This window comes from Leptinotarsa decemlineata, unplaced genomic scaffold (assembly GCF_025532065.1).
Source record: "Leptinotarsa decemlineata unplaced genomic scaffold, Ldec_3_MD MMD2_P_RNA_scaffold_2, whole genome shotgun sequence".
NCBI lineage: Eukaryota > Metazoa > Arthropoda > Insecta > Coleoptera > Chrysomelidae > Leptinotarsa > Leptinotarsa decemlineata.
In genome coordinates, this window is record NW_027412529.1 from 23,771,254 (window position 1) to 23,784,927 (window position 13,674).

General features: G+C 31.4%; 1 protein-coding gene across 4 annotated transcripts in view; it reads left to right on the top strand.

Annotated features, from left to right (window-relative positions):
- Positions 1-5,206, top strand: part of LOC111507440 (coronin-2B) — a 67,435-nt gene extending 62,229 nt beyond the window's left edge. For all 4 annotated transcript variants that reach the window (XM_074185994.1, XM_023162733.2, XM_023162735.2 and 1 more), the window contains 3 exons: positions 569-809; positions 1,743-2,035; positions 2,308-5,206. In XM_074185994.1, the coding sequence (XP_074042095.1) occupies positions 569-809; positions 1,743-2,035; positions 2,308-2,427 (654 nt within the window). In that variant the 3' untranslated portion in view covers positions 2,428-5,206. The remainder of the gene's footprint in view (positions 1-568; positions 810-1,742; positions 2,036-2,307) is intronic.
- Positions 5,207-13,674: the final 8,468 nt, after the last annotated feature.

The window sequence follows — 13,674 nt, forward strand, 5'->3', positions numbered from 1 at the left end:
CCTTTTAGGTACTCTTATTAAACCGACAGAAATTTGATTTTTAAAAACATGCTGCTACTTCTAAAGAACAATTAAAAACGTCCTTGCGTTCTTACCATATTAGTTTCTAACAAAAAGGAACCCATGCTATATTAACTTTTTTTATCAAAAATGACTTTCTTCTTCATATCGAACCATGACTTATGAAACACCTTGTACAGTAAACTGTTATTTTCTTCCATGTTCTATATATTGCAATCTAGTGATATCCTCCAGTCATTTTTGTTAAGATTTGAATTGAGATTGAGATTTTCAATCGCTGAAGTATTGGTGAACATTAAATGTTTCCTATTGATGGAAATTGTTAATCAACATCTCATTATTATATGCCTTGTTACAATGTGACATTGTTGAATATTTTGCAGTATTCTGAAATTCGTTGTATTTGCTTGTATCTTCAGAAAAACTGTACATGGGGATCATGATTGAACTGAATCAGTATAAGATATAAAGAAATGAGCATTAATACTTATTTTTCTTTTGGAAAGTTCTTTTCCAAAATTCCAATGTATTCCATTTGTATTTCCAGAGAGGTTTAGGATGTATGCCTAAAAGAGGTCTCAAAACTTCTCAGTGTGAAATATTCCGTTTTTATAAACTTCATGCGACCAAGGGTATGTGTGAACCTATCAGCATGATTGTACCTCGTAAAAGTGACCAGTTTCACGATGATCTCTACCCCGATACAATTGGTTCTAAGCCTGCACTCTCAGCTCAAGAATGGATTAGAGGATCAAATGCAATGCCCATTCTTGTATCAATGAAAACAGGTGAGTAATAATTGGAACACATACAGAGAATTACATTTTACAATCTTATGAAATTAAAGCAGATTAAAATTGATACCTCATCAACTTATAAATGAAAATATATTTTACAATTGGAAACTTTTCTTCTTGTACACATAGTTGAAAAATACAGAGAACAAGTGTGGACAAGATGTGCAGAATTGAGAAGAGATGAATTCGTACACTATATCCCTCGATGGCTGGGAATTTCTGACGAGGTGGTTTATCATTATGGCTATTTTTGTACAAAAAATATTACCATTTCGCCATAATGGTGCTTGGTGCTGTTTATCAAACTAGCACCAAGGTTTGCATCCACTTGAAGATCTGGGATCATAGAGGTGGCAAATGAAACATAACAAGTTTGAAATATGGGTCTACTGGATTTAACCAAATTATATTATCATGAGAGAGAACAAAATCTGGGCTTCGCTAGACCGTGGTTGAATGGAACTTGTAGTATGAAACATTATGTCTGCAACATTTGGTATTATATGTTACATTCAACTACGGCCTATCAGCCCAGTTTTTATTCTCTCTAATCGTGACTCCGGCCATGAATGACTATGTCCTTATAATTAACGTTATCATTTGAAAGTAACATTTATGAATGAGAGTGTTAGCAAAGCAGAATATTTTCAAAAATTATAAAACGAATGCTGTAATACAGTCAAAGTTCAAAATATCATTTTAGTTGTTGTTTATTGAGATGATTGCATCTGGATTTGGAATACTAATAAAAATTGGATATTTTCGGAAGGTTTTAATTTATCTGCTGGTTTCATACAAAAAAAAATAGATGGCAATTTTTGAAGCACTTCGACTTTCAGAATGATATAGTTTGTGTACTTCATAGGATTGTACTTTGGAACCATTAAACTTTGTATTTTGCTTCAACTTGTTCTTAATTTTCAGGGGAAAGTACAATCCTCAACATAACCTCAATAAAACAGAGTAACTATAATAAGATAAATGCACCACTTATTGACAACAATAAAAGAAAATTTGCTTTTCTTTCTACTGAGACAGTACCTGATTACAGACCAAAGGATTTAATTACTGAGAAAAGCCAAAAGACTTCGAATAATCAAACGACAAAGTTTCAGCAGTTACAGCAACGTTTCAGTCATGTTGAAGTTAATAATAAAGACATATCTCTAACCAGAGAGATGAATAACATTGGAGAGAATATATTGACGGATAATGATGTAAGTGCATACTTGTTATTTTTGTAATTATATCATTAATGTAATTCCATAGAACAAATTTTTCGTGCAACTTAATCTGGAAATGATTATGAAATGGACAAAACACAGTCAAGTTGTTTTCTTCTCAATGTTATAAAACTTCTAGACACTTCATCGTTAACGAGAAATTCTGTTGAATGTGTCACTAATCTTTCATCTTCGAGAGGTTTTGTGCTACTTTTCCTCGATGGATGACATTTTATTTCATGACTTTTTTTTGTTTCATATAATAGCTTCGACGAGCTTATCAGTCTCAGTGTGAAGAAATAAGAAAATTGAAGAAACAATTGTCAAATAGTGAACAGCGCATAAAAGAACTCGAGGAGCAAGTGAGGAGATTACTTATCAAATGAGTTTTAGCAATTACCCAACTCATTCCTCAAATCGAACATCACTATGTACATTTTTATATAATTGTGGATTTTATTAAGTTTATGTAATGTTACTCTTATCTATAATTTTAAGTCTGACTTTATTTTTGTGATAATCCTTGTAACGAAGATTAGGATATATTTTATATTTTTTTAGTAATTTTGTCCTCTCATACAAATTAATTTAATGACATCAGTATTCATTGAAAATGTATATTATTTCCTAAAATTTTCAATGATTTTAAAAAGTCTAAACTTTGAACTGGTTTTCAAATAATTTACTGACATTAAAGTTCAACTTGAGAACCCATATTCAAAATGCTAATTGCTAAATGCTTGATATTTCATTAATTGATTTGCAATTTTATTTTTTCTTGTGAAATAAGAATATTGTATCAGCTTATAATTTCCAATCATTTCACTAATAAATATCACATTTTTGCTAATTAAAAAAATGATCCTCTCTTCCTTCATTTGCTGTAGAGTGTACTTTTACCTGGGCAGGAATATACTCATGGTTCCATGGAAATTATATTTGAGATTTATTTTAGATATTCAGTATTCAGAAACTTTTAGTGGAAAAATGTTGAACAAATTTTTATAAAACAAATAGTTTCTGAAACGCCTGCATTCGACATTTCAATGTATATGCTCATAGAAGATTGACTGGTGTGTCTCACGTTTGCTCATGCATCGATCCATTGATGGGTGACGATAAAAAAATATGATGAACTGTGGCACCTGTCAAATCTATTACCTAATGAATGTTCCCACGGATGTTCGTGACATCAGCTACTTTTCTTCGAATATGCTTTAAGTTTGCTTTAAGAGTATGCCTGAGGTTTGCAGTAATTTTGCAACTGAATTCTAAATTTATTAGCAATCCGAATGAATATTTTTGAAAACTTACAACTTTTTCAAATAATCCATTCAAACTTGTGCTATTGAGTTGAGAATGGGGAAAAGCTCAATAATTATATTTGATTTGTGTGATAAATAATGAATAAATTTATGTGATAACATTTTTTGGAATGACAGAAATATACAAGAATAAGTTGAAAGCTTGTTTTCATTGAAAGGGGGTAAAATTTTTAGGAGAAAAAGGTCTTCAGTTTTCTAGAAAGCCAAAGATGAAACCCTTATTCATTTCTCTGATCACAATTCTGTGACACAGAATGCCAGTAGAATTGAATCTATAAATTATTAGGAAAAGCCTCATTAAAATTTCAATTTTCATACAAAAGAACTAACTCTATTACTTGAAATATATTAGACAAAAGAAATAAAACTCAGATACTCTTCAAAGTATAATCTGAAGAAAAAATAATAATTTCAAATAATTTTTAAGGAACAATGTGTGTTTTTCCTGAAACTGTAGACTTGAAATGCACAAAATCAGTATTATTTGTGAATGTAGTTAAGGATTAGAATAACATAGAAGATAAGCAAATTAATTTTTGTCTACAGTTGTTCATACGAAAATGTATAGTCTTCAGTTGAATGAAATGTAGATAAGAATTCTCGTAAACGCACTCCAGAAAATTGTTTTGCAAAATTTTTGAAAAGGAAATGGGCATATTAAAACTGAAATTCGGATTAATTTCCATATTAAGCATCCAAATATAAAATTTTACTTTTTATTTTTACATTCCAGTGTTATCCGAATAATCTTTGTCCTCCAGTTGCGAAACAGAGGTAGATTTTTTTATTTTAATACCTGAAATTAGATTATTCAAATTGAAAGATCTGAATTGAAACCTCTTAATGTAAAAAGAGTATTTCACCAACCACCAAGTTGATGTAATGTGATGTTTCAAGTTTAGAAAATCATAAACAAAGGTTACTGGAGTTTTTTCCCAACACCAAATCGTTATTTTCAACACCTCGACACGTGTTTCGATCACCAAGTGATCATCTTCAAAGAGGAAGATCAAAACTAGAAACTAATGCGAGCTAACCCTATTTATGCTATATAGGTATCCCATATAGGTAAACCATCCAGGCTTACCACCCATACAGGTATACCAACCTAAATTAATTTTACAATTTTGCCTTATCTATTATTTCACAATATGTTTATATAAAACAATTTTCAGCTATATAAAAATTAATTTCACAATATTGCCTATCCAAATTTATTTTTGCAATGTGTCCTTATGTAGTAATCAGTAAACCCAAAATAACGATTTGGTGTTGAGAAAAAACTCCAAAGGTTCCAAACAGTGCATCATAAGGTAATAAACAAAGGTAACAAGAATTTTTGAGGCATTGGTAGTCGTAAATCTCATCTAAAGATCCTTATCAGCATACTCATGTATTTTTCATTCTAATAATAACAACTTGGAGATGATTGCATGAGAGGAAGTATATTGGAGTCCTAGTTGTATTACATTACTAATGGAAAAAACCATAAATAAAAAAGAAATTAAACTAACTTCATAAGTTGAAATCCACCTCTGTTCTAGCAATAGATTTTCGTTGTTAATTGAAAAGAATATTGTAAATATAAAAATGGAGGAAGGTTTTTGTTTACATCTGTAACTAGATGCAAATTGTTAAGAGGTTCAGAATCCGATTGTGTAAAAATATTAATAGATTCCAAACTTTGAGTGGAGAAAATGAGTAAATTGAAGTTTATCGACATTAATAAATGTAATACTGAAAGATTTTAAGTAAATTCAAAAATGTAAACCAAATTCTAACTTTGTAAAAAAATTACAAAATCACTTCAGAAGTTCAGAAGTAAACCCATGTCTTTCAAGTCCGTAACATTATTGAGTGGGACTTGATTAGAATAAGAGAATGCAAAAGGAATATGTTTGCAGCTGAAAGTTATCGAATGGCATTTACGTGTATTAAGTTCCATATCATTGACAAAACACCAAGTAGAAAATTGGTTGAGTTCACTCTGGAGTTCAATACAGTCGTCTTGTGAATCAATTTTCTTGGAAACTTTCAAATAGTCTGCTAAGCATAGAAATTCTGCATTAGAAAATCAGTACCGAATGTCGGCCATAAATCACCAGATTTGCATATAGGGGTTGCAAAGCTGTATTTCCAGAAGTCTGGCAAAATGCCCTGTTTAATAAAATTTTCGAAAATAATTTGTAAAGATTGTGCTGTACAAAGTTACAGTGCTTCAATAATGTTGGAGGAATACCATTCGGACTATTTAATTTCTCATAGATTTAAGAAATTTACAGGCACAGATTGAAAACAAGATAAGAGAGAGGAGTGTACAGGTTCGTAATCCGAACAGGTTGTTACAGAGTACACTGAACTAAATAATTTTGGAACATTACGACAAGCTTAATCTCCATACATTTTTCACCATCATAATACATATTATGCTTACGCTTGGAGTTCACAAAATTCCAGTATGTCTCAATATTAGTTACTGCCGAATATTCGGTGAATTTAATAAATTCCATATTATCAATTTTTCTTTTTTTGCATTGTGAGCTTGAATGAGAAAATGTTAGGTAGTCAATGGGACACCCTGTAATATTCAAGTAGCCTTCTTTCTTCAAGTAAATAGATGTTTCAATTAAAAAGAATTCCAGTTGAAATTTTTTTAATTGATATAAAATGGTGAATTATATCATAGAAAACATCAAGCATATCTTGGGTTGATCTGTTGAGTAACAGTTGGTCTCAATTGACAAAACCCAAATAATATTGGGTAGATTTAAAGTCAGCGTTTTTAAAATCAATAATACTCATCGATGCTAAAAAGGGATGATATTTGTCTGCGAGTTATCATTTACAACTAAATCAAGTATGGAACCGTAGTCATTGTAAACGTTATTTATCTAAAATAAATTTTTAAAGGCACAAATGTTGGAAACAATATCAACTGCTTTGATTTCTGAACTCATTGAGCCGACAAGTGGTATAGCTTAAGAGCATAAATCATCATGGGACCAACTAGTTTTGGGAAGATTGAAATCACTCAGAATCAATTGGTATGAACGCATATTTTTTCTGCTAGTCTTTCTAAATCTTTGGCAACACTGAATATTTGTTTGGTACAGAGAGAGGTGGAAAATAGACTGCTCAGAATGTCCAGGAATTTCAGCTATCACCAACAGTTGTTCTATTTCATTCATAGAAAGTAACAACCTACTCTGAATGTTTCTGGTAACAGCAATAAGGGAACCACTTCCTCTGTTTGCCAAACTTGTCTGTTCTGATCGGTCTTCACAATAAATAAAATAATTCTCTAAACTAAGTTCTGCGTTTTCAAAACTATTGCTCAGCCACGTTTCAGTGAGTGCAAGACTGTCGAAGGAATTTATGGCTGCATTCGTATACAGTTTTCTGAGCTTTGTTCAAAGACCACGGACATTTTGGTAATAAATTTGTATTTTTTTATTATGTTGTGTTTTAGTTCTTTTGTACTAACTATTTTAGGACAGCAAATCTTGTACCAATGTCTATTTCTACATTGTCCAACCTTGTTTTCAGATCTTTCAAAAGCTTTTCTTGCTCCCGCTGTTTGACTGTTGAATCAAAGTTTAGAAAAATATAACCTTTAAGTTTGCTGCGATTCCTCATTTCTGGCAAATTGAAGATCATCAGGCTGCAGAAGGAGCGTCTTTGGCGTTCTTGAAATTCAGAAATCGTGATTTCCTCAGATAATACAGAAGGTGAAACGGAGGTTGTGTTTCCCAAAGATTAGAGTTTATCCACTTCATTTCGTTATTCTTCTATGGTCCTTTATCAGCTTTGGAACTTGTAAAATATCTTCGTGACAGTCTTTACAGAGGAAGCCGGGAACCCCTGAGATCCATACTCTAATCTCGGTTGCATTGAGACCAGAACATTTTTTTATAGAAATCGATCACAAGTATCACAGGTTATGAAGTCCCTAGATTCCTTCTCAGAAGTATTACAAACAAAACAGTTGACAAGAGAAGTCATGACTGGAGGCACTGGAATTTACACATGTGGACTGCACTTTCTTTTGCACTCTATTTTTGTAAACACTAATTGTTTTTTTATTTCACCTAGGTTTAAACCAGCGATTTTGAACCTTAGTCACACGAGTTTTGAGAGAAGTATTCTGTTTTGCTAAGTTTATAATAAAATTTTCATCATACAAATTATATCATTGGAATCGCACACTGGAATCTCACTTAGTACCACTTGTTTTTAACAATTTGATAGATGTAATTTATATTGTCCAGAATATTTGGAATATGAACTTCATATTTTTCAAGTCACGAATACCGAAATCCTTGTTCTCAGTTACAAAAATAAAATAATCTTCTATACCTACTATAATTCCAAAATAGTAGGCACTAAATTCTCAAAATACTAAACAGGTGAAGAAAAATGATGATTAAATATATAGAGTCACAACCTTGACAACAAGGTTTTCGTTTTAATGCAATCGTATTTCTGAGAATTTAGTGCCTATTATTATGAAATTGTACTATACAAAATAACAAAAATAAAGAATATAAGTTATTTGAAAGCATAAATATAAAATCGATGAAATGATATTTAATGAGGTCTTTCACTAGTTAAAGACCCTTACTGAGCTACCCACATAATTAATTCAGAGGCTTGTGATGCAAGTCATCTTTAGAGTCCTAAAGCAGAGTTTCATGAGTTAAACTAATCAACACTACCAACTGACTAACTATAATTTTCTGTTTCATTTTTCTCCATTCAAGGTTTTAATAAGTATGTTGTTTATAAAGATAATGATGTCAAATTCTGAAAGTGTAAAGGCGCATATCTATATGTGCTAACGCCCCATAATGAAACACCAAACATGTACAGCTGGTTATGAGATAACATGATTCTTTCAGAAACATTTTGAGTTTTGCCTGTGTCAATTATTCTGTAACTTAACCATATAAGTTTACGAAATAACACCGCATACAATACACAAAGTAACCTATACACTCATCCCAACTTATCTCAGCGTTTCAGCTTATAACAGTGACGTTCTATTCTATTCTACAGATAATATGCAACATTTCCACTAGTATTAACAGTGGTTAAGTCATGGGTCATTGGTAACGAATGTCTTTTCATGCAACAAACAACATTGTCAACCACATTCAAACAAATGGTGTTCTTAACTAGTCTTTACTGACTAATTAAGAACAAAACTTAGAAAATATCTTTCGGTGATCAGCAGAATGGAAGTGTACTCTTATAACACAAGTTATTCTAATATTTCGATAATAAATTTTATTGTGTTATAAGAGTACACTTCGGTTCTGCTGATCACCCAAAGATATTTAACAACATTGAACCACTTATTTAACAGCTTAAGATTCTACAACAAAATGTGTTTCATTTTCATTTTACGCAAAATACACTCGGCAAATTTTCGAGATGCGATCCTGTGCTTATGCTTTGTTGGTGGAAATAATATAATATTGATATCCTGCCAATACTGAATGTATCAAGTTGGTATTTTTCTTGAAATGGCAAACATTTGAACACTGTACGAAATGTTCAATGATTCTCACTTTCTGAACAACCTTCATCATGCAGAATAAAATTTTTCATTAGGTACATGCAGTATTGACGTTGAAGTTTTCCTATCGTTTTCTATTTCGGTAGTGTTTACATTTTTAACTTATTTCCAAAATGTGGACTGAAGTGTGTATGATGTGTTTTTACATATGTCGGATTTCACCCTGCTACTTTTATACTAAAAATCTCAGTATATCTGATTGAATTGTAGAAAAAATGGGGACTGTTGTGCAAGTCATTTTGAAGCAATAATGCTAAAACAAAAAAATTATATAAAATGAAAAACAACTTTGTGCCGCTCCTCAAAACAAGATTTTATATACGTGACTAACAAATACTGAAACTTTTCTGGTATCACACGAAAAATGGAAAGTTTGGCATCAATATCAACCGAAATATGTGAAATTAATGTTGATTAATACCAGTAGATTAAGTATGAAAGTGATTGTAGTGGTAATTCGGCATAATATGAACAATGCACAGTCTAAAGTTGTTGCAGATAAAATATTTTTAAAACCACCTTATGATTTGAAGCACCCATTATCATTGTACTTCAGAAGAGGAGCAACACTGTAGGAAAGAAAGAATATTGTGAGTAGTGTGTTACTGTTACAATATAAGCTTGTTGTATCATTGTCTAAAATTGTATGTTACCACAAGTATTTGAAAATACTTAGGGTACAGTTGCCTTTTTATGGACTTGAAATTTTGATGCTTGATGTGCATATCAAGCTAGCCTTTCAAAAAAATTGTATCTTAGACAAGATCAATTTTATATTACATTAAAATTATGTAGAGCTTACACAACATGTATTTTTCAAAATTCTGAAGTTTTTCTTGCTTCAGCTAAATGTATTTTCAATATTAAATATTTGAAGAGTAGACTATCATTTTTCATTTAATATACAAAATCATATTATTGGAATTATTATATTTACATATGCCATTTGTACAGTGATTTGTAACTGATCAGTTTTGAGTTCGACACTATACAGACTATGAAATACATACTGTGTGGAGGAGTTAGTCATATTCATTTGTTAGTATGAATGGAATCTTGAGGAGTAAAAACGGACATACTCGCAAAACAATTTTTATGCTTCATATGGAAGACATATAATTTCGCAAAACAGTGGAGATATGTGTAGGATTGAAATGCCTACTCAAAATATTAGTCATTTTTCTTCACTTGAGAGAGAGTCGACATGACACAAGAAAGTGTGTATAAGTAAGAAATATGCACTGTTCATTCAAAAATGATGTTTAATTTATGTTCACAGGTTTTTAATAATGCATCCTGTTCAATGTACAAAATTTATATTTTTATAATGGTTGGAATTGTCCTGAATCAAAGTGAGACTGGATTGGAAGGTGAGGAGAAGGAAATTCACACTTCTGACTATATATCCTATCTAATGGATAATTTTGGTATTTTGACACTTATTAGCTTCATACACCACTCACTATTATCGTTGTATAAGTCAGTGTATAGATAAAGTAATTCTGAAACAGTTTTCTATTAATAAAACTTCTGAACAAATATGTCTGTGTTTTGTGGCTTCATCATGTCATACAAAAAAAATCGTCTGGCTCTGAGTATGAGTTCTATAGTTTACCAATACGATATTGGCTTACATTTTTAACAACTTTGTAAAAGTTAACATACTGTTTAAATAATTTGCACACTGTTTTAAAATAATTTGACCAATAATGAACAATTTTTTTGAAAGCAGTTTCGATACCGCACCAGTTGTACTGAATATTTTCTAATTTTATTCACCATACCGCAGTTAATTAGATTGGGACACTGCATGTTATTCAATGAAAACACCTCTGGCACTTCTATCGTCACCTCCCAGAAGATTTATAAGATCAATTTTTCACTCTCCCACTTAATTTTGCAACCGTAACATTAATAATTGAAATAACTTCAGGACAACTAAGATTAAAATTGAAATATCACTGAATTGCGTGTAAAATAAAATGTATTTCCGTTACGTTTATCAAATGTCTGAGTTTTTGAACATGTTGTTCTTATAGTTCTGGATTATTGTTTTCAACTTCTTGAAAAACAAAATTTCATCACTATTGAAACAGGGTGTTCTTTTTAGACTGTTTCGTTGGTGATTTTCCCATTTTTGTGTTGCATATCTCTGTTATTAATGAACATATTTTCGTAACATTTTTGTCATAGTTATTTGAAAGGCTGATACAAATTCTTTATTGTGGAAAAAAAGAATTGTTGTATGCCTTGAAAGTTGAAATGAATATTTGTAATTTTGGCCTGTAGTACTCTTTCTTCATTTGACAATTCATAAAAAGGGTCAAGTCTGTTAATGAATTATTTTAAAGGACTGTTTCTGGTTTGAATGCGTCACACTGTTCATTTTTGTAAAACAGAAATAGTGGAAAATTTATGAAAGATCACGGTAAAATTACGTTTAAATAACGAAGTCATGAAAGTAAGAAGAATCTATGCCCTTCTGTTTCACCATATCTCCAGATTTGACTATTTGACTGAGATCATTATCTCTACACTACGAGATGAATATTAGTGGAAAATTTTCTCATTTGGAGTGGCTCAAAAAAACGAAGATCAACTATCATTAGCTGAACGAGTTTTCCGTTGCAACTCCTTCTATCTGTTCATATGTTTCATGTAAAAATAATGATAGGCACGGTTTGAAAAAAGCTTTATGCATTTATTTTGAGGATGTATATAAAATCCCTGAAGTTCTCTAGTTTCAACTGACTTAACATAGTTTGCAGACATACAAGTTTTGTATAATAGCTTCTAGAAATGGCTGTCTAGTTCTTACATCCACCCAAGTCAAATTCATTATTTTATTGATTGATATCTGGAATATCTGGTCTTCCAACATGAAGTATGATTTTGAATGGAATATCTTACCAATTACTTAGATTTTGATAATTTTAGGGAATCGAAGAGTAGAAAATTGATCCAGTCCGCTATTGAGTCTTGCCTTATTGAGTGAGTGCTTTCTCATCTTCGGTGGATACAGTAATTGATACCATCACTATCTCTTTGGGCCTAAGCAGAAAAGCTCCTTTTCCATAACTTCATATTTACAGTCCTTACTTCCTGACTGAAGCCTGGATTTGAAAGCGCTCTTCAATTCTCTTTGAGAGGTATAGAGAATCTTCTCTTGAGATTCACTTCCTCTTTTTCTGGCAGTACAGTGTCTAGTCCAGTTTTAGCCCCTCCATATACAGGCTGATTCACGGTGGATGGCACATTAGATGTTTCTGGTGAACCAGACAACAGATCACTTTGAAAATTTAATGGAGGGCATATTCGGACATTCTCTAGCCAACTAAAATATTTTCGACAATGCGGTGTTGCCGCTTCTATTAGAAAGCAGTAGCAACTTTGATTTTTCAAATAGAACACTCTGTATATAATATTATTTTTGGAATCTCCAACAATTGCCCTACAACTTTTCTTGATATTTCCCTATACCTATCTGTTACCGTTTTCGAAATAAAAATTAATTTCAATTTTTTTCTTCGAAAATCATGACTTCTAAAAATGCCGATATCTTTTAGTTAAGAAGTACTATGATATCGAAATTTGGTTTGGAGTTAGGTGATACTTGGACACTTCCCACACGTCAGCCTAATCTCTTGCAACTTCTGAAGTGACGAAAATGTCGATATTATTAGGAGAATGTCACAACGCTACTGTCAAATAGTAATCATGGCCTGCTTACCAAATACCGAATGGAAATACCATTCTGAAGGGACATTTTCACAAATAAATGTTCATAAGTCCGAAACTTGACTAGTTAGGTATAGGTATGATATACATAGAAAGAAAGCAAATTTCAGCAGCTTTCCGAATTTTCAATAATATACAGGGTGTTCCATTTAAAATAATCAAATTTCAGCAACTTTTTCAAGGAAACGAAAAAACTGTATTTTTTTACCACCCTGTATTGAAGTAACGGAGATTCCAAAAATAATATTATATACAGAGTGTTCCATTTGAAAAATCAAAGTTGCTACTGCTTTCTAATAGAAGCGGCAACACCGCATTGTCGAAAATATTTTAGTTGGCTAGAGAATGTCCGAATATGCCCTCCATTAAATTTTCAAAGTGATTAATTTGATAAAAAAGCAGTACTTACTGAAAACTTTGTTTATGACATAAGATATTTTCAAAAAATAATTTTTTGTTGCCCATTTTTCAATACTACAGAAATTCCAGGCTCTTCGCTGGTTAGAGCTTGAAGCTACTCACGATATGATATTCCTTCAGAAAAATGACACAAGGAAACATGAAAGTGAAAACAGGCTGTAATACTTTATTTGAATTTGAAAAATTAACTATTCATAAAAGGATTTGGAAAAGCTGAATACACTTATTTGAATTAATTGAGTCAAAGTATCTTATGAAGATACTTTGACTGAACCACATGGCCTGAATCCAAAAATATATTTTTTGGCTATAAGCCTATTTTGTTTTATATAATTTAAATATTACAATGTACAATTCACTTATCATGATACTTCCTGTTGCCTGACAAGTGAGCACTGATGATGACAAAAGTCGAAAGCGCTTTGCAAGAATTTTAATATATTATACACTTTAATACAAAACCTCTTCGATTCATTAACTATTCATGTCTGTAAGCCTTACAATATAAATTATGCCTATGATTATAGGCTGTGAACCACTTAATAAATATTAAGTAAGTTTGTAATGGAAGC